The sequence below is a fragment of the Tachysurus vachellii genome, chromosome 14 (assembly GCF_030014155.1).
Source record: "Tachysurus vachellii isolate PV-2020 chromosome 14, HZAU_Pvac_v1, whole genome shotgun sequence".
Classification (NCBI taxonomy): Eukaryota; Metazoa; Chordata; class Actinopteri; order Siluriformes; family Bagridae; genus Tachysurus; species Tachysurus vachellii.
The window spans coordinates 7243908-7266608 of record NC_083473.1 but is presented as its reverse complement, the minus strand read 5'-3'; the positions used below and the strand labels follow the sequence as shown (position 1 = coordinate 7266608).

Genomic DNA, 22701 nt, shown 5'->3' with positions numbered 1-22701 from the left:
CCATCACACTCTAATCCCTACAGAATACAATCAAATATTTCATAAATGTATTCATACCACAACATTTCACCTTTAAGCAAGCACTGCCTATTATTTTCACCATTAGTTCAATTAAATAAAAAAATAATTTTTTTTTTTTTTAAATAATAATGAACCCTTATGAACAGGTATAAACATAGACCATCAGTGACAAAAAAAAAAAAACAAGAAAGAAAGGAACCCACCCCCAACCTCACCAGCAAAAATGAATGGAGAAAAATAAATAAATAAATAAAAACACAACACAACTTCTAATTCTGTTCCAATTGTTTACTTTTTTCCCTTGAGTTAAACACACATTTCACCACCTTTGTTCCATTATATTTTTAGGTCAGGTACTTCCTTCACCTTTTAAATCAACATCTGGAGTTTCTCTGAGTGACTGTATCTTATGAATTAAACAGAGTTCATTCACAGCTCTTTCAGCGTCAGACTGTATTAGATCGATAGAGCAAAGGCAACGGTGCAGAGAACAAAACAGACATTCAGCAGAAATACTAATACAACATACAAAAGAGTTCATTCCTTTTTTTAAGGACAAATTCATTCAAGTGAAAAAAAACGAGTGAATAAAAAAAAATTCATATAAAGCATGTGCAAGTGCATGAAAGTGCAGACACTAAATAAATATAGTATGAGCACGCTTGATCATAGTGCTAAAACTAGGGACAAAATAAATACAACATACTGAAATCTCTGCACTTCGTTCTCTTTGCTTCTGTTTTGTTTTTTATTCTTAATACACGGGATTATTGGATACGGTCCTTACTAAATAAAATGTGGGGAAAATATGATAAATATGAAGCCTGGTTCTCTCTCTCTCTCTCTCACACACACACACACACACACTCAAAGTGCCATCCCTTTGGCAGAGCTTGCTCACACACACTGTTCTATTTTCTTCTCTCTATTAGAGTCTTTATGATTTCCATTAACAAGTGGCTTCTCCTCATCTGCTGCTTTCTTGGCAGCTTTCGTGTGTTCGCTCGAGCAGCTCTTCTGTAAGGCCTCGGGTTTCTGTTGTGTACTCTGTCCCTCTCCTCCTTTATGCTGCCCTGCGGGAACCTGCAAGAACGACGGCAGCTCCAGTTGCTCTTTGGTTAATAAGCCACGCTGGTCGTCGGCTCGGCTGCACTGCACGCGAGTCAGCATCTCCACCAGACCTGAGGGAGGTTAGAGATTGCTTTGTAATGACTCATAATATCAGAGTGGTGTTGAACAAGAAGAAAAGTCAGGACGAATTTTTAATCGTCCCTAGGTGATGCTCACACCTCAGTTCCATACTAGCTTGAAGACGCATTCCATCACATTGGTCACGATTGCACCTTTTCATACTCTGTGCTCGGTTGTATGACAACCACAAGTGATGTCTTCATGACTACACTGGAAGGCTGGCCTTCCCTCGAACCTCATTAAAAATGTGGTGAATAATTATTATTAGTTAAGTTTTAATAATTATTAAGTTTTAACTTAATAATTAAGTTATTCAGAAATTGTGGTGAAATTCAGTCTTTTGCTGAATCTAAATATCACTTCAATAATCACACAGTTTATTTATTTACAGCAAACATTATTCCCTGGACACTAGCAGGCCATGTTTTCTTCCATAAAAAGACAAGTATATTTATTACATGTAAACATACCATGGTACAGAGTTCCCTCTGGAAGTCGGTAAATGTTACGTGTGGGTTTTCATATATTTCACATGACAGTCTTCTCAGTGACTTTGACATAGTGTCAGTCAGTTAAGTACAGAGTCACAGAGAGCTCGGAGTTACAGAAGCCTATAAATATTGTAGGTAGTAGCTTAGTGGTTAAGCTGTTGGACTACCAATTGGAAGGTTGTGAGTTTAGTCCCCAGGCCCTCCAAGCTGCCCCTGCTGGGCCCCTGAACCCACAATTGCTCAAATTGAAAAGGACATGAAAATGTAAGTCGTTCTGGCTAAAGACGGTTGCCAAATGCCGTAAATGTAAAACTAATACAGAATACATTCCAAGTATAAAAATTAAAAAAGTATGCATTTTTATTTTTTCAGTAGCTCAGCTGCTTTTTCACAAGACGTGCCAGTCATTATTAACGATGTTCCCTTCAATTTTGAAAGGTTTTTCCATGATCTTACTTAAATCTTACTTAACACTGAGGATTAAACACTTAACACTAGTGCAGACCAATGCTCAATGTTTTTTTTTAATTTAGACCTTTCAGTAGTTGAGAAAACAGGTCCTTGTGTGTCTGAGTGCAGCCGTTTGGTTGACTGGTAAGTACTGGGACTGAGCACACACTCCTCATCATCATCATCATCATCATCTGTGCTTCCTCCATTTTAAAAACCACCAGCTGTAACTGGGTTCACGGCAGATGTTAACATCCTTTGCTTGGCTTCCCTTAAAGTGTGCAAACTCTGTAAACAGCATTGGCATAGCGTGAGACAGTGAAAAGATGCGGTAAAGAGGTTTCATATCAGCACACGTTTTGCCCCTCACCACGTGTGGTAAGATCAGATTTCTGTTTTGTTTTATTAGCCATATAAAGGAAATACCGGTTAAGCGCCGATCACAGATTAGACCACAAACTGGCTGAATGATTCTCAAATTCCTAAGCAGCAAATTTTTTCAATGCTAATTACAAGAACCAAATGCCAGCAGTCACAATGTAAAGTCTATGGCAGCGTACCCCAGTGATGCCTTTACTGTTTATTTAGTATGTAACCATGAGTGAATGTTGATGCTGCTTACCGTCCATCTCGTTTTTGGGCTTGTTGCCTGTCCGGCTTCGGTCTACAGCCGGATTTCCCTTCTCGTCGCCGCCACCTGAATCGAGAGCAGTACAAAATTAAACACACAAGTCAAGTGACACGTCCCTCTACAACTTTTAAGGGCTAAGACCTTAGCTACTACTCTCTAAGACAAGTTACACACACTAAACCGATCTTTGCTCTGACACACACACACACACACACTACAGTGCACCTTGACACAATGTGGAACATATTTTTATACTATGTGCAATACTCACAGCTCAATAACACATTCAGATAAGTCATTACACTTGTGTGAAATCGTGTGTATTTTTTAACGGAGTACTTTTACATTTTTTAATTCTCCTTTTTAATTCTAACTTAATTTATTGTTTTTATGTTTCGATGCCTTTGTTGCCGTCAGAGTTGCTAATTAAATTTCCTTGACAATAAAGTACCTTAGCTACCTTAGCTACTTCACACCACCAGACTAATACAGATTAACTACGTGTAATACAGATTAAAACTGATCATCCCTGACATTATATCGGATGATAAATGTTTGTTACATCGATATATATTTAAGAACATGATTTAATGTCCAGCGGTGGTGGTCTGTGAGAGTTTACTGAAGTTTTGGAGCAAGACTCCTGAAGAAATGTAGGACAGGATTAACCTAGGTCTTGTTCAGGATTAAGGGAGCTAAACTCTGGATTTGGTCTGGAGACACTGCAGAGGAATTTGATGCTATGGATCGTTGAATGTAATAAAGCGACGAATGTCTTGGCATAAATAAATAAGTAAATAAACAAATAATTAAAAAGGTTTTAAGGGGTTTTTATCTACCAAGTGGACTGTGAGCTGAAATGTACTGTATACTGTACAACAAGCTAAACACATGAGGACAGGAGAGCCGGCAAAGTGTAAAGACATTCAAATAGGACTTTTTGGTTATTGCTTGCTGACTCACTTTTGACTCGATCCAGACAAAGAGTCTTGTTGCCAAGGCGTAACACGGTGGTGTCCATTTTCAAGGGTTCTTTAGATCCACTCTAACAGACAGACAAAAAAATAAATAAATAGATATTCTTATTAAATAGACATTTAATATACTAGACAATAAATAGACAATATAATCCTATTATATAAATAGATTTACTTATTCGGTATCACAAGAAATTATTATGCAATACAGAAGTTCCAACTGTAATGTAGTTACACTGAGCAGCTCTTCAGGTAATGCAAGAATTTACAAAGAATTTCACAACACACACCGCGGTGATGACCGCATCCTGTGGTCGTAGCTCATGCTTCTGTAGAACGGAGGAAACGGCGTCTCCGAGTGTCTTACTCGATTTGGCCATGATGCCTATCGTCTTGCCTGTGAACGCTATCTCCAGCCTACATGTGCACACACAAAGGATTCACAATTTATATAATGAATGAATTAATAAATAAATGAAAAGCTAGCATGTGAAAATATTATTTCACGTTATGCCACAGCACCGGTGAATTCCTGAATCTGATTGGTCAGAAAAATCTTAACTCATTATCTAGAACAAGATTTAGAGACCTGGTCTTAATATATTAGTCTATAAAAACACTTCCCCCAGTACAGTGGAGCTCCTTTCAGGCGGTGGAATGGAGATTGTCTTATGGGACAACAAGACAGGCACAAATTGTCGTTTTGTTTTTTTTTAATATACATGTAAATATACATTATACAAAATACAAGAGACAATATAGAAAAAAAAATCCATAAAAAATGTTTTTTGAATGTAAAACATATATAATGTCAAATACTAGGAGTCAAACACTTTAGAACAGGTCGTTAAAAGGAAAATAAAATCCACAATGTGTGACTTATAGACTCACGTAAATGTTACTCTTAGGTCCAGAGTGACTTGCTGATCCTGCAGGACAGAACTGTCCTGGTCCAAAGACAGAGGCTGTTGCTTTTGACACACATTCTGCACAACACAAAACACCACAACACACAAGAACTTTACTCATCTGCTGCAAAGGCTAAGATGATCAGATGATCAGTCTTGGTGCAGGTAATATTTAATGCTATGTAAGTGTGTTTATTACGAATGTACACCAGACTTGTTATGTAGTAAAAAACAGGACAGTGAGTGTGAGACCTTATCCTTGCCCTGGAGGTAGATCACGATGTCTTTCATAGGGAAGCCTCTTTTTTCACACAGACTGCTCAGCATGTCCCGCAGAGTCAGACCGGCTCGAGCCGGAGCAAGGCTGGCCGTGCCGTCGGGCAAAAACACACAGCAGTACTTATCCGCTCGAGCTGGCGGGTTTGGCTCTGAACCGAGAGGACTCGAGCTGCCGTCCTGACAGAGACAGACAATGTATTTATTTTTATTTTTTTTATTAGAATAATAGAAAATAAATAATAAATATGTAGCTTCATAGATCAAGTGTTCAAAAAAAGATTAAAAAACAAAACAAAAAGCTTTGCAGCAAAACTGCAGAAATGTAATACAGTGCTTAGTGCATTATACTTTGGGGTCCACACACACACCTCTGATCTGTTCGATAGTGACCCCAACTCCACACTGCTGCTGGATTTCACAGAGATCTGAGACTCCTGCCTCGACACTGTGACCTGCCGGTAAGACACGTCTGCTAACACACACACACAAGCCATTGTAATATTTAGTCCAGAAATGTTATGCAGCGATGCAAGAACACCAGAAGTGGTCCTACAGTACCTCCCCATGATCCTCTCTTCTCAAGCGTCTTCCTTTTGTTGGATTTGCTGTCAGACAACGGTGTTTTCACGCTTGTGATCTGCGCACACACGCACGCACACACAGCTAAATAAGTAGTACAGCAGGCAACATTAAACATGCATAGTGCAAAATTTCGTCTAAGACTTTTTTCAATTTATTTTTTTACATTTTATAGCAAAAAGACAGTACTCTGTGTACAGCAACCTGGAGTAAGAGGAGCTACTGGACTGTAAACTCATTTATCAAATTCTATACGAGATATTTTTAAAAAGAAACAACTCTATACCTAGACATTTTACTCATTTCTTCATAATTCTATCTGCTAATTATTTTCTATTTTTTCTTTACATAAATAGGGAACGTGAGAGCTCCATGGTTAAGGTGTCGGACTGTTGATTGGAAGGTTGTGAGAACGAATCCGAAGACCACCAAGCTGCCTCTGCTGGGCCCCTAAGCAAGGTCCTTAACCCTTAATTGCCCAGTTGTATAAATTACATAAATGTAAAATCTCTCTAGATAAGTGCGGTTGCTAAAATCCATGAAGGTAAAAAATTAAAGGCGGAAATATGCTGATGTAGATCTAGACATGTGGGTCTCTTGTGGGTGGATTGCAACTGCTGCTGCTTTCTGTTGTGGTTGTGGCTCTTTTTTTTTTTTTAAATAAAAGTACTGATATTTGTATATTTCCTATTTAAAGAGACCACACTGGCAGTTTGTTCGTCTGCACAAAACACCACGCACACGCTTTTATAGTCGGTGTGCGATTGCACAAAATATGTCCATTATACCTTTGTTCTGTTTTGTTATAGATACTGCTGAACTATGAATAAATAAATAATTTCATTACACTATATATCATTTGTGCATAATTATTTTTTTTCTGTAATAGAGTATTTAATATGAAGTACTGTAATATTACAGCTCAATAAAATACCATGCAGCTACAAGTTTTTCAGTAAAAGCAGGTGGGAACAAGTCAACGCATGCACACACTTCTAATGATGCTCCCATGCGAGGGAAAACAAATCCATGTACTCTGGAGCTTGTGGAAACGCATCGTGACATGACCATTGAAAGAATGACTTTAAAATCAGTGTTACCTTCCTGCCACTGGTTGGAGTGACGGACTTTTGAGGCTCGATGTCAGGCAACGGACGTCCTTCTACACTGGCCAGCATGCAGTTCTGATAGAGTGGAGAGCGGACGAAGCGCGCATAACTATCAAACTTCATCAGCTTATAGATCTGAGCAGGAAAAGACGAGAAAAATGAGAACGACAACCTGTGACTTCATTACACAGTACGCTGTATAAAATTTATATATTATGCATGTGTACAAATACAGACATACGGACAGACAGACAGACCGAGACCCACCCCCAGACAGTGACACAGACAGTACCTGTTGCTGGGCTTTGCTAAACATTTCTGGTGTTGGTTTCTCCAGGTCACTCTTGTTGACTCGTGCCGTGTCGTCTATGTTCACGGCACTGAAGGAGCTCTCGGACAGATACAGATCGTAGATTGAGTGGGCTTGCCTCTTCAGCTGAACACAGACAGAGGAAGAGACAGAACAAGCAGACGTTTACATGGGTCACCATATGGCCCAGTCATACATTATAATACCTGCGAACAAACGTTGTGTTAATCTGTATTGTTTAAATAAAACATGATATATGGGGGAAAAAAAGAGGCATTTTAATGACCTACTCAGAGTAATAAAGCCAGATGTATAAAGTTAAAGAATCCTGTAGCAATACTGATATTAACATCACACATCATTGGTCACGGGTCAGCTACACATTTTGTTGCTATTCGTCCATCATACGATAGCTCGGCTACGTCGAACGTCACCAGACCCTCACAGTGACTAGAAGAAAGATCAGTGAATCTTTTTAAATTGGGAGAAGTTAAAACATTTATTTGTTCGTCTAGTTCGTAGGTTAATCTGATTCATTCTCTGTGGAATTTGCATCATTAGCCAGCTGCAAAGGTGTTTTAACTAAAGAAATAACGCTAGTTTGCGATTGGATACAGCTAGTCTCTGGTGTTTCTGTGCTTTGTGCTACTTAAAACTTGGTTGTATCAACTTGACTGTGGATTTTATGTGCAATTGGTGTCTGGTTTTTAACCACTCACCGTATTTAATAACCGTAGTCAGCAATTATGCTGCTGTGATTACACAACAGGCACACACAAACACACAAACACACACACTCAGGTCTGCGATTCAGTTCTCATTCCCACGTTAATAGGGAAGTTCCTCGTTCATCATTTGTCCCTTATTAGCAGTGGCGATTTGTGTTCCGTTTTCGGTTTCTTAAAAAAATTTTAAAGTGTACTGTAAAGCACTTTTTAGCTCTTGTTCACCTTTAAACGTTGAAACTTCTAGAAAAATCAATCAATTAAAAAAACAACGTTATTTTATGGCTTCAAGTTCTTCATGCTCTTATAAACCACTTATGATACCACCAAAATAGATACGCAGGAAGATAAATCAAATCAGTGTTGCTTGCTAAATCGGCGACTGCAATAAGAAAACATTCTTACGACAAGTTATTACATGGATGCAATAGAGTAACGTCAAACCAGTAACGTTATTCGTTTACATTGGACTCGGACTGTCCATGTGGAAGTGGAAGTGCAATATTTCCCCCCATGATGACACTTGAACTGCATATAATCTTTATTGTTTAAAGAATATCATTAAATTATTCATGTAATCTAGAAAGTAAACCATAGATTACTGCATGTTCAATATCTCCCACAATCTCACCTTATGACCGCATTCATTATTTACGGTTTAACGTTATTTCACTCGCTTTCTTTAGCCACTTTTTTGACTACGCAAGGGCTACTTATTTTCGTCTGGTTAGGCACGTACAACTGTAGTACAAGTATTTCATCATATATAGATGCTTTAAGCAGTCTTTATGGACTGGGTAGAATCTGCTCATCTGAAAGCATGTCAATATTAATACCGAAGCCTGAACCTCAGTTTTTCTCATGCATATATGAGTGTGTACATGCAAATGGAGGTGCTCTTTTCTGGTGGATTTAAGATAAACCTTTCGTCCAGGTGTTTACTCATAGCTGCATTATTGTTACTCGTAAAATTCCAATTACTTTGTGTAAATCATAGATTTACTGACTCTTTTCTGAATCGTGACTCCTGAATACATCCTAGTGCTCATTGGTGACTTTCTCTGGTCTTCTTACAGGGGAAAACTCAACTGATTGAGAAATGTTAGAGAAGCTGGCAGTAGGACTAGGTATGTATTTGATTCTCGCACTTTTCAAAATATCACAGATTTTAATCTAGTGTGAGTTTAGATATGTAAACATAGTTTGACCTTCTACCAACACCATTGCAGTTTGGCTCTACAATATGCTCAGAGTAACGCCAAAAGTAGCTGATCTGCATTTAGCTAAAGGTTTCGCATTGAAATGCTCCAAACCAGTCCATTGTGTAAAAGACGTTGCTGACCACAGTGACGCACTTTCTTCATTTTCCTCTCGGTGTTGCACGACATGCAGAAGTAAAGCAATGTGGAGGGCATTTGGGCATTTTACTGCCATTTGTAGCTACTTCTCCTCTTCGAAGGGACCTTCTGACTTATCCCTTTTATCCCGTGTTGACAATTCTACTCTGACATTTGTCGCGTCTTAAATAAATGAGGATGGAAATGATAAGAACATACAGAATCAGGCTCAAACGCAAATCGATTACAAATCAAACGACATACTCGGGTTCAGACACTTCCGAATCGAACGGCCCAGTCGACTCCAGAATCAAACAAATTTGCTGAAAATTAAAATCAATGCAGATTGCAAATCAAACACACCAGCTTGAAAAACCCCAGTGATGGTGAAAGCGAAGCAGAAAAATAAGCTTTCCAACCTATTATCTGCTTTAGTTCACGAATGAGCATCAAGTGAGATTAGGATGTTTGGAGTTCAGGTCAGTATACAGGTGGAAACTTTCCTACCTCCTCCAGACTGGTATCTGGAGTCTTCTGGAACTTCTCACAGGCCTGCCAGAAGAGGATGTTCTCATCACTCACCTCTGATTTGAGAAAAGCCTGAGGGGAAAAAAAAAAATTAATTAATTAATAAATACAATTTTCAAACCATTTTCATTTAAAAGCAGCAGGGAATGATCAAATATTTTCCAGCATGCTCTAGGTCAATAATGTTTTGTTTTTGTCTTTGGTATGAACAGAAATGTGTACATTTGTTTTTTATTTTTTCCTCCTTTGCTTTAAAATCAGTAGCTACTGTATATATGAAAATAGAGTAAGAATTCTGGTTTGATTCCCAGTGCTCTGAACATAATGTTAGTTATTTAGCGAACAGCACGCTAACTCCATGGTTTTGCAGAAATAAATTGCAGCACTTTTAGAAAGGCTTTGTAGTTGAACAAAGGACACCATCCTTGCAGAATCGGCTTAGAAGCATAAAGGGGAAAAAAAAACGCTGGTCATAACTCATGAAGTCAGAGTGTGAAGGTATTAATGTAAAATCTTTTCAAAAGGAACCTTGGATCCACATGTACAGTAGCTACCACTTGTCTGCTAACATTGTTCAACTCCGGTGAAAGAAATGATGTACCCTGTAGGACGATTGCCCACATAATACACAATTACTGCAGCCTAGTTACAAAACTAAACTTGCTTCGGCTTTCTAAGAAAATGTTACTGTAGATCCCTTGCACCAATTTTTTCCCTTTATATAACTATATGATATAACCGCCATTTTGTTGGTGCAGCGGCGTAAATGTAGAAAGGGAAAGCAGATGATTGTTATGTATTGCTAAATAACATGATGATTGGGAAACAGTCCAGATAATTATCTTACCATCGTACGGCCACACTCCCAGTGCTGACTTCCATCTGCAATGACACATTAGTGCTAATGTTTCCTGATGACTGTTTCACAATGCAGCTTGTGAGCTGGCTGAAAGGAAGCATCAACCACTACAATGCTCTGACGCATGCAAATATGCTGACCTCCATAAAATTAAAAAAAATAAATAAATAAAAGAGACACTGGGAACAGAGAAATTTGAAATCTGCGTCTCTTGCACACTACCGGTTTTCCAATTTAGAGATATTTGGAAGAAACAGTAGTTATTTCTAACAAATCTGACCCATTCAGATGTACAGTGTAGCAGAACGTGTCAGCCGGTGAGCCTCCATCTGTGTAAAAACGTCAGCACACGTCTACAGTGCCTGTTTGAGTCTCATCTAAAGTCAAATCAGCCATCCATCTATCAGGAATATAAATAGGTTGAAACATACTGGACCTGTTAGGTGGTGTATGTGGTGCAGTCGGGTGGTGCATTGTAAGGTGCAGTGTAACAGAGGAGGGTTGTTGGAGTGTTTTTAGGAAGCATAAAAGATATAGATAAACGATCCTAATATGGTTGGTTGCAGTGTACATGTTCATTGTACACGTTTTGTTTTGGTTTGTTTTCATTTATTACATTCCTTTGCCCACTATTTGCAGTTAAAAAAAAAAAATTATATATTTAGTATATATGTAGTATTTTATATAAGTTTTGTTTTAAAGACATAAATGAGAAGTGAGCTCTTACGGTAAAATAACGCACTCCAACTGGGTCCTCCATCAGGCGCTCGAAGCACACAGCCCAGCTGACCACCCTGCTGGCCGGACCATCTTCACCTTGACGAAGTTCTCCACCAGCAGAGCCGCTGCTCAGACTCGGGCTGCTGCCTGTTCCCAAAAACCTCGACATGTTCAACTCTTCACAGAGACAAAGAGAAAAACGTGGAAGTTGGAAAATTCGTTTAAGGCATTCTTCCATGTTCTATTTTAATTTAGCATTTTTATAGTTTTCATTATTAGTAATAAATGGAAATATCTTAAATTTTAAATTTCCACCGTTAAAGATGACTAACAGAAGAAATATCAAAACAAAGCAATAAAAACAAAAACCCAGGTGTGTTTATTCTTTCTGTACAGTCATGTTATAGCCACACTCCCATGTTTATCTGCAGATTTCAGTGTACATTAACATCCCGACACTTCAACAGTGCCGTGTGGAAAATCTGGGTGCTGCTTTTCAAAAGACAAACGGATCGACTGTAAAAGGTAAAGAAGTTACCTAGCTACATTCCTCTGCTCAGCTAATCAAAGTCTCAGGCGTTTTTTTGGATCCTGGACATGTTGTGACAAACTTTGACATTTCAGTTATTACAGTCTATTAATCCCAAAAGACTCAAGAAACTATATGGAGAAGAAATTGCGTCACAATAAAATGTGAGCAACATTTAACATCTAAAAGGTGTTTTGAACAAAAAGGTGTCAATTTGGTTAGTAAAAAAAAATTATCATTTTTAAAAGACATCTGAATGCTAGAATTCATATCAGCTGCTAACAAGACATTGGATTAACTTTGTGTTTCAGAAAACAAAACTTTAAAGCGTTCAAAAAGCGTCAGAGTGAACAAATTAGTACATTTGGTGTTTCTTCATAATTTTGTACCTTAAAGCCATGGTGGGGTTAAAGAAAAAAAAAAAATCCTTTAAATGATTGTAAATCACACTGCAATGTTTTACCAGAAGAAATTTGTTCTCGAAAAACACCTCAGAAAATCACAGGCTTAGAGATTTGGCCCAATTTGTCAGGACTCCTAATCGAGTCTCAGTGCGTGGCATGTTTATTCTTGTCGTGAGGAGGAGTTTGACGACTAAAGGATGAGCCATGATAACAATCTGTGAAATCTGTCATTATATCAACATCGGTTCAGATGGTATAAATCTTTCAGCGTGGCCCAGGCTTAAGTACGCATTCAGTCTATTAATCATCATGTCATCTTTTCCTCCTCCTTCTCTACAAGTTTGGCAGAATTATTCCTCAGTGCCATCTGTCTGCTGCAGTGACAGTTTCTGCTCTTCCTCTTCAACGAAGTCTTACAATTTGATTATTAAATACTGCATGCATGCTAAACCCACACATCCATCACTTTATGCTTTAAAAATAAGTAAAAAAAAGTAAAAAAAAAAATATATATATATACACATATACATATACATACACACACACACAGTACATGTGTGTGAAATCAGGATGTAAACGTCTCAAATCTACAGGACATGAAATTTAAACATTTCGATCAGCAGAAGAAAACAACAGCAGTGCTGCAACGTCAGGAATCAATTTGCACTCACCTCCATCTGAAACTGCCTGCGTCTGCAAGAAGCGAAAACACAAGACACAAAGTCACACAGAGAGAGAAACTTCAACAAAAGAACATGCATGAATTGAGGTAAAGTTGCGTGATGACAACAGGATATCGTCTTCCAGACAGCTGAACGGTTTACAGTACTTCTGCACTTGAGCTGCTCAGTACAGAGTGGCAGCTGTTGCACAGGAAGTAGGCGTTTCACCATCATGCTTCTTATGACTGACACATCTGACCCTGTTCTCACACGCAGGATCATCAAATGATACTCTGCTGTCAACTAACCGTAGTAAATTCCCCTTCATGTCGGCATGCTTGTTAATGCAATACAAATCTATGCTTGAGTGCAAAAGTTTACAGCATTTAGCAGACACCCATATCCAGAGCAACGTGTTGTTTTTTTTTATACAATTGAGCAATCGAGGGTTAAGGGCCTTGCTCATGGGCCCAGCAGTGGCAGCTTGGTGGACATAGGAATCGATCTCACAACCTTCCGATTGGTAGCCCAACAAGTTAAACCACTAGGCTACCACATCCCCCTTAACCACTAGGTTTACACACCCATGGTTTTTTTTTAATATGTGAAATAGGGTGTGTTCTGCAATGATACAAAAATCAAGCCCATAACAAACAGCTAGAAAAAAAGTCCTTCATTTCAGAGTTCAAACATAAGGATGCATGGAATTCACCAAAGTCATAAAACAAAAAGGAAGCAGACAAGCAATTGGAGAATTTTTGTTAAATCCAATTTACAGTAGAAATGGAGATGCAATATTTGATAAATCCAATTTAGAAATGGAGATTTTAATGCATCACAAGACAATTTGAGATTCGTTACTAATAATGAAAAAAAACATCTACGAAACCTAAAAACACAAATCCGTCTTTGGGGTGTACAAACTTTTGCACTAAACGGCAGTTACAGTATGGGTATACTTGGAGTTTTTCCCCCCTCTTTTCATGCTTATGTATGCTGCATTTAAGATGATTCATCACAGCAAACCTATAATTTTTTATAATTAATATACAACAGCTCTGTTGAGTTCTCAAATCTGATTGGTCAGAAGGAGTTCATGTGACATTGCTTTGGAAATACAAGATAAGGCACTCATTCCAACACAAGTGATTTATAAGGGCTTGTATGAAAGGTGTGACATGAATGAATTCTTTTTTTCATGGTTTATTTTTGTTGCTATGATGACGCTTCTTTCAAGGATGTGTTTATTTCGCATTTAATTAAGGAGTCTCCGATGTTAAGGCTTTGGTGCGGTCATGTTTTCCTCCACAAGAATGGAATTCTTTAACATGAAAAGCTGTAGATAGAATAAAGAAATAGAGAGGAGAGAGAGAAAAAAAAAACCACCACCACACATCCATCATATATATATAAAAAAAACACCCACACATCCATCACTTTATGATGCTATGTTTAAAAAAAATAAATAAAAAGTGTGTGTGAAATTTATTAGAAGAAAAATAAATAAATAAATCTATAAATGGATAAAAGGATCGATGTGATGTTATTTACTAAATGAGAAATTTAAGGGTGACTGACTGCTGTCTGTGATTATAATAATTCTCATGCCAGGGCAGGTTTTTAATTGGAAATGAATCACGTCTGTGTAATAACAGTACAGTAAGTCTACTTTGCGTAAAGTCGTACCAGACCGTTATTGTTTAGTCAAGTCAAGAAGCTATTACTGTCATTTCAACCGAATATAGCTGTACATAGTGAAATGAGACGTTTCTCCAGGATCATGATACTATAAAGCAACACAGAGCTAAGGAATTATTTGCTCCTGCCCCGGCCCGCCCTGGCATGTTTAATCGTGAAGGCACATTCAGGGTTAGACTTTAAAAAAAAAAAAAAAAAAACCCTGTCTGATTAACCATTGATACGTTTGTGTTACTTGTGCGTGTAGAATAAGAAAATATTGTTCATTTGTTTTAATTCGCGTTTCATCTATCAGACGTCAGCACAAACAACTGCATCAGCAATTTCACTGTTATGAAACCACAGATTTTTTTTTTAACTGTAAGTGCGAGCAAAGCACAACACCACAGATCAGTTAATGATCATCATCACGCCCACCACAACCCTAGATAGAGCTGTCAAGTCAGCAAAATGCAAGCTGAAGCACTGTATTGTGCATTATTTGCTTAGAGAAAATAATGCATTATTTTTTTTGTTGTGTAAAAAAAAAAAAAAAAAGACAGTACATAAGGTCCAAGTACATATCCACAGCCCTAGAAGTACATGAGTCTATCTAATACAGCCCTGCAAACCTGAAAGCCTAGAAGGGATGTGACAAGAAACATGGATCAAGCAATGTCTTAAAAAGACATCAGAAGACTAGAACATTACAGCTCCAGAGCCAACTCCATGTGTGAAGTCTGACACCAAGGTGTAGGCATACAACTTTATGAAGTTACATCACATTCAGCAGTTAAAAAAAAAAAGCTAACTTTTTTCCCCAAAAAACACACACTGTATTAATATTTTTTATTTCTCACAATGATAAATGAAAACTTGGGAATGCATAGATAAAACAAAGGGTGCAGAAACTTTTGCACTTGACACTACAGCATCGTAAGGTGATTAGATCCAGATCTTCTCATATCTATGCTCTAACTAGCATCATATAAATCATAAAATTAATGTGTTTTTTTGTTGATAAAAGGCATTTAGGTTTCATTTTCACATCCTTAAAACGTAACCAAATGAACTAAACTTGTCAAGTTCCTGCTCTAACTGTTTATTTTCATCCCGTGTCTGAGGTTTCCAAAGCGGTCACAGCAAGTAAACCTTTCAGCAGTGCCGTGCTGATGTGAAGATGCCGTAGAAACAAAAACTGCTTGTAATTTAACTGTTCAAACGCATCCGATCATCTGTTTACCACAAAAAATGTCATTATGCAGGAAGAAATCTAACCCAAGTTTCCACTTACCAGATTATTGGCTGGCACTGCCAGAGTTTTCAGTTTGTTGGCCATGACTAGATCTGCCTGAGAGTGAGGACACCTCACCAGAAAGCGAGCACACCCTACGCTGTTACTTCACACCCCGTTACTTCGCATGGCTTGTCACTTCCTGTTCCGAAGGGAAGTCTTACCATAGCAACACACCACAAGGGGAAGTTCTGACTAAAACAAAACTTGTTCTTGACCTTGTTGAGCAACTCTGATACACGCTGAAGTATAAAGGAACCTAAACATGTAACCACAAGCCAAAGTCAGGCCCTCCAGGCACATCATCACCGCACACACGCATACACACACACCTCTCTCTGACAGACATGCAAAATAATATTACTCTCCATATTTTTACAGCACTGAGAGACTATAATGTATTAAAGGGCTTTACTGTGTAGCTACTCCAACATTGCTTTGAATAAAAATAAAACAGGACAGAGTGTACAGTTATATGAAAATACTCAACAATATCACTTTTACCATCCCAAAGTAAGTGAACCACATCCTGTAGTGCTTTATACCTCTTACACAACAGCCATTGATTCACACCCCGGCTAATGGCCTTTATTTATTAAAAGAACACCACGTCATACTTTAGTACATATTTAACACCCGCAAAAAATGTAAAAAAAAAAGTCATTTCCTGTTATTGCTAGTGTTACAGCATCTATAAATGGTCAATTCGCTCCCTGGTCTCTCCATTATTCAATTCTCTCGTGCTAAAAACTGCAGCTTGTCTTGTGGCAAAGTTTTGTTTTTACCTTTCTTTTGCTTTCACAACATTGGCGACTCCTTCCACTAAAGCTTAATAAACGTCTGCTTACGGAAAAATTCACCACGTCAATAACTACACGCTTTTCTATAGACAAAATGGAGCTTTTGTCATACAGGTCTCTGTGTTACTACAAAATGAATAAAGTGTCATTTGATACAGTGCTGTGCTATAAACTTTAATAAAACACTAAATCATGCAGTACTTTTTAACTGTGGTGCTTAGATTTTAAGCTAGCAGGAAAGCTGGGCAATGCTAGGTAATGGTTGCTAGTTAGGCTGATATTTTAAACATAGAACATGAATTGCTATTTATCTGGTTAGCAATAACTTCACTCACTCACTCACTTTCTACTGCTTATCCGAACTACCTCGGGTCACAGGGAGCCTGTGCCTCTCTCAGGCGTCATCACACACACTCATTTCACTCACACAATCACACACTATGGACAATTTTCCAATCAACCTACCATGCATGTCTTTGGACCGGGGGAGGAAACCGGAGTACCTGGAGGAAACCCCCAAGGCAGGGAGAACATGCAAACTCCACACACACCCGCGGAGGCGGGAATCGAACCCCCAACCCTGGAGGTGTATGGCGAACGTGCTAACCACTAGGCCCCACCGTGACACCCCAGCAATAACTTCATTATTTATTAAATTATTCTTTATCCTGGTCACAGTGGCTCCAGAACCATTCCTCCGAACACTTGGTGTAAGCTTGGTGAAAACCCCAAAAATAGTCAAATGATGTAATTATCAATGACACATCATCTTCCTAGTAAATGGATGATTCAATTTCCTGTGAATCATGTTAGTTGAGAGAGGTTCCGATATTTTGGAAGGGAGTTTCCGGTAACCAAATATTTATCTGGAATTAAGGAATAACTCATGGTTTGATCTTTAGGTTAGTTTGGGGATTCTGTAGGTCTCTGTGTCTGTTCTGACCACATCCACGTAGGTTTTGTTAGAGTTCCCTGGTTTCAAAAACATATATACCTTTATAAAAAATGTGCCAGTAGACAGATTTATAATGCTCATGAGCCCTAAAGTGTAAATGAGTGGTAGAATGGTGTCCCATCCAGGGTGTATATCCACCTCACACCTTACTGAAGATAGTTGGATGGATGAATAATCCAACAAATAAATAGAAAATAAACTAAAACATATAAAAGACAAAATTTTGTTTGAGCAACTTTTTGGTTGAGTTTTGGTTAAACGTATGTTAATATCTGTATTACTCTAATACGTCATAAATTATTAAAATCTAGCCACAGGGGTTGCAAGCCAGCGATTTCTGTTCCGGTTCTAAGCCCGGATAAATAAAGAGAGTTGCATCAGCAAGGGCATCCCGAGTAAAACGTGTCAAATTTGAACATGCGAAGCGTCAGTGGAAGTTTCATAACGGATCGGTCAAAGCCTGGGTTAAAAACGACCGTCTCCGGTGCAGTTCACCTACTGGGTGCTTGCATAAATTGGACTTCTATTGGTCGAGGAAGGAACGGAGAGAGAAGGGTTCATAGAGTGAGAAGATGAAAGGCAGGATTATAGGTCTGAGAATAGGGACGCCTAACGCTGGTACTGTACAATGACACGGAAAGGTAGAGCGCTGGCAAACAGGATGTACAGAAGGAAAGTAGATGCACTGTGTGCGTAAGAGACCAGGTGGAAGGGAAGCAAAGCAATGTAGTATTGGAGGTGTGGAAAAGGAAGAGAAATGGGGTAGGGGTGATCCTGAAGGAGGAGTTTGTGAGGAATGTCTTAAAAGGTGAAAAGAGTGTCAGACAGGGTAATGAGTTTGAAGGGGTGATGTTGAATGTTGTCAGTGGTTATGATCCATAAGTAAGCTGAGAGTTAGAAGAGAGGGAGAGATTCTGGGGTGACTTAAATGAGGTGATCGAACATATTCCCAGATGGGAGAGAGTAGTGATTGGAAAAGATAGAACAGAAGACCAAGTGGTGGAAGTTTTAAAAGGAAGAATGTTGAGAGGAATTCAGACAGAAGCTGAGACAGGCTTTGGGTGGTCAGGAAAAGTTTTCAGATGACTGGGAAACTACAGCAGAAGTGATCAGGGAGACAGGTGGGAGGGTGCTAGGTGTGTCATCTGGAAGCATTTAGGCCACGTTCACACTGCAGGTAAAAGTGGCCCAAATCCGATTTTTTTTTTGGGGTCAAGTGACCAGGTCAGACTTCTTCAGGAGTAGTGTGAACACTCAAATCTGGCCCAGATCTGATTTTTTTCAAAGGCGGATTTGATGCGACTTTTACGTCAATCTACATTGACATTCGTCACAATTATGCGCCGGCGAAAATTTTTTTTTTTTCTTTTTGCGCCGGCGAAACCTTTTTTTGCGCCAGCGAAACCATGACACAAACGTGACTGGTAACGTGTGTGTTAAGAGTGTTATATAAAGTGGTTACGTGAACCAGCTCATAATGCTTGCATTGAATACATCACATTATAGCATTACATGATGTTTGCTTGCACCAGATGATACAATACTTCCTCCATAACCTCGCCAACTTTTTAGCGCAACGGCATGCTGCGCGTGACGTCATTGTTATTGTTTGTTTGCGCATGCGGGTCAGTTCGAAACAGCAAACAGTTCACACTGGTATCTGATATAGGCCACATTTTAAAAGGTAATGTGAACAGCCAAACAAAAAAAAAATAAATCAGATCTGAGCAAAATATCTGAATTGAGCATTAAGACTTGCAGTGTGAACGCGGCCTTAGAGAAAGAGGCTAGCTAAAATAAAAAGTGTGATAAAATATTCATACAAGGAATCGCAGCAGAGAGTGAAGAGGGACATGGTAAAGGCCAAACAGAAAGCATACAATGAGTTGCACGGCAGATTAGACACGAGGTAAAGCGAGAAGGACTTGTACAGATTAGCGAGACAGAGATGGGAAGGAAGTACAGTACAACAGATAAGGGTGATAAAGAAAAAGATGGAACGGCGCTAACAGGTGAGGAGTGTGTGCAGAGAAGATGGAAGGAATATTTTGAGGAGCTGATGAATGAGGTAAGAGAGAGGAAAAGACGGGAGGAAAAGGTGAATATCGTAGAGCGGGAAATAGCAAAGATTAGGAAGGATGAAATGAAGGTTCTGAGGCGAATCAAGAGTGGAAAGGCTGTTGGTCCACCTGACATACCTGTGGAGGTTGAGGAAGTGTCTAGGAGAGACAGCAGCGGAGTTTCCATCTAGATTGTTCAAGAGGATTTTAGAGATTGAGATGCTTGAGGAACAGAGGAGAAGTGTTCTAGTGCCGATCTTTAAGAACAAGGGCGATGTACATAGTTGTAGTAACTACAGAGGTATAAAGTTGATGAGCCAAATAATGAAGCTATGGGAAAGAGTAGTGGAAGCTAAGAAAGGAAGTGGATATTTGTGAGCAGCAGTATGGCTTCATGCCCATAAAGAGCATTACTGATGCAATTTTTGCTCTGAGAATGTTAATGGAGAAGTACAGAGATGGTCAGAAGGAACTGCACTGCGTCTTTGTTGGTATAGAGAAATGACAGGTTGGTGAGAGAGGAGCTATGGTACCATATGAGGATGTCAGGAGTGGGAGAGATGTATGTCAGGATATGTATGAGAGGAGTATGGCACCAGTGAGATGTGCTGTAGGTCAGACAGAGGAGTTCAAGGTGAATGTGGGGCTATATCAAGGCTTTGAGTCCCATCTTGTTTGCTATGGTGATGGACAGAATTGCAGATGAAGTCAGACAGGAATCACCAAGGACAATGATATTTGCGGAGGTCATTGTGATCTGTAGTGAGAGTAGAAAGCAGGTGGAGGAACACCTGGAAAGGTGGAAGTCTGCTTTGTAAAGAAGAGAAGAAAGTCAGACGTTGTAAGACAGAATACATATGTATGAACGAGTTTAAGTATTTGGGGTCAACCATCCAGTGCGACAGGCTGTGTGGAAAAGAGGTAAAGAGGCAAGTGCAGGTGGGTTGGAGTGGGTGGAGAAATTTGTCAGGAGTGTTGTGTGTGACAGAAGAGTGTCAGCAAAAATCAGAGTATAGGTGTACAAGACAGTAGTGATTCCAGCTATGCTGTATGGGTTAGAGACTATAGCAGTGAGGAAATGACACGAGGCAGAGATGGAGGTAGCAGAGATAAGGATGTTAAGATTCTCTTTAGGAGTGACGCAGATGGACAGGATTAGGAACGAGCACATCAGGGGGACAGCTCAGGTTGGCTGTTTTGGGGACAAGGTCAGAGAGACTAGATTGAGATGGTTTGGACATATACAGAGGAGGGAGATGGTTATATTTGTAGAAGGATGTTGGAGATGGAGCTGCCAGGTAAGAGGTCAAGTGAAAGGCCAAAGAGGAGATATATATGGATGTGTTAAATGAGGACGAAGTTAATTGGTGAGTTTTTAATTGGAGAGAATTGTGTGAGTTGAGGATGCCGAGTTAGGTGGAAACAGATGATTCGCTGTAGTGACAAAAGCCAAAAGTAAAAGAAGAGTCAAATTATTAAACTGGTTTTATCATATTGAGGTCAAGTTCAATTACAAATCTTACCGTTTAGGCTGAATTTAGACTTTTAATGTCTATTAACTTCTCCTCCTGAGTTGACAAACAGCACATGCGTGGTTTGAGTTAAACTAGAGACATGCAGTTAATTTACAGGTAATATGGAGTCTCTGCTGTGTTAAAAAAAAAAAAAAGTATTCATTTTGTCATTTCAAAGTATAAATAAATAAAATAAATAAATAAATAAATAAGCAAGCAAAAAATAAATAACTACCAAGAAACAAATAAAAAAAATAAATAAATAAATCTGTAGCTCTTTCAACACTGTGCCACTGTTTTTCACACACTACATGGTTTAATGTACGTGGACGTACATGGTTTAAGTTACGTGGATAAACACGTATAAACAGTAAACTCACCTTGCGCTCTTTTTGAAGCATTTTATTTAAATTCACTCTGATTTTTTCTTTAATCCACGCCGACGTGCTGAAGCAAGAAACAGCTCGTGTCAAACCCCTGAATGTCACCATATCGTCTCTATTAGTGGAATTAAAACAAAATAAAAACGCAAATCGATTTCATTTGTTTAACTGGCTGATGAAGATGTTTACTGACGTCTTTAACCTTCACTGGAAGTCAAAAAGTTTCCACACCTGTGCAGGCAGCAGGTATTTTAATGAAGTCTAATTAGCGAGAGGAAATTGAACAGTAGAGTTTGTTTGTTTTTTTTCTTGTGAAATACAGCGGCCTCTGCTGGACAACCATAGGAACAGTCAGGAAAAAACAGCATGGAAAAATAAAATGGCTTTCAACATTGTAGATTGTGTACAATTTATTTATTTGATTTTTATTAAATAATTGATTATATTATAATTAATAATAAACATTTTTTATTTATTAAATTTTTTTTATTTTAATTTCAATTGTTTTCCTGATATCAGGTATGTCATTATATCAGAAAAAGTTTGCTGTTTAATGTTCTACAGTAAATGCAGACAATCTGTACTGGAAAGTAACAATAAGTCAGAATAAAAGCAAATTTAACTCACTTATTTTCAGTTAATGCGTCATCCTGCCACATGTATTCAGAGTCTTTCCCAAATAACAAACAGCACAGATAGAATCCTTTCACATGCTTACTCAAAAACTATGGGCAGGTTCTCTTAGTGTCTCCACATGTTTTTGAGAGGGAAGAAGAAACTGGAGAACCTGGAGGAAGACCACCAGGACACGGGAGTGAATGGAAATGGAATGGACATTGGAAAACATAGACAGACAGACAGACAGACAGGCAGACAGACAGGCAGACAGACAGACAGACAGATAGATAGATAGATAGATAGATAGATAGATAGATAGATAGATAGATAGATAGATACTGTAGATAGATAGATAGATAGATAGATAGATAGATAGATAGATAGATAGATAGATAGATAGATAGATAGATAGATAGATAGATAGTGCCTATAAAATGACCCAAAAATGACTCCTCTTTAAATAAAAAAAAAAAAGCTAATTGAAATCAACCATAAAAAAGCATTTTAACATCTCCTTTAATTGCACACAAATGATTCACATTAAGAGAAATGATAAGTTATTTCACATTGTAAGACAAAATTGCTGTAACTCCTAGAAGCCAAGACATGTTTTCTGTTTTAAAGTCTAACTGATACAAACAGGGTCAAAAAGGTAAGTGTCTATAAATGTATGCAAATACAAACGCTGTG

At 38.5% G+C, this 22701-nt stretch overlaps 1 protein-coding gene across 3 annotated transcripts; it reads right to left on the bottom strand.

Moving 5' to 3' along the window:
* Positions 1-294: 294 nt before the first annotated feature.
* rgs14a (regulator of G protein signaling 14a) lies at positions 295-21556 on the bottom strand. 3 transcript variants are annotated; one of them, XM_060887156.1, is made up of 14 exons: positions 21391-21556; positions 12720-12741; positions 11123-11292; positions 9516-9608; positions 6929-7072; positions 6628-6771; positions 5507-5585; positions 5317-5420; positions 4922-5125; positions 4653-4747; positions 4052-4178; positions 3748-3829; positions 2776-2850; positions 295-1202 (listed from the first exon to the last, which is right to left on the bottom strand). In XM_060887156.1, exons 1-14 carry the CDS (start codon positions 21499-21501, stop codon positions 919-921), a joined length of 1734 nt encoding a protein of 577 aa, XP_060743139.1. In that variant the 5' UTR covers positions 21502-21556; the 3' UTR covers positions 295-918. The 3 variants fall into 3 exon arrangements, with proteins under 3 accessions (XP_060743139.1, XP_060743140.1, XP_060743141.1); XM_060887157.1 differs by having other exon boundaries at positions 5317-5417; positions 21391-21553; XM_060887158.1 differs by lacking the exon at positions 21391-21556 and adding an exon at positions 15682-15820.
* Positions 21557-22701: the final 1145 nt, after the last annotated feature.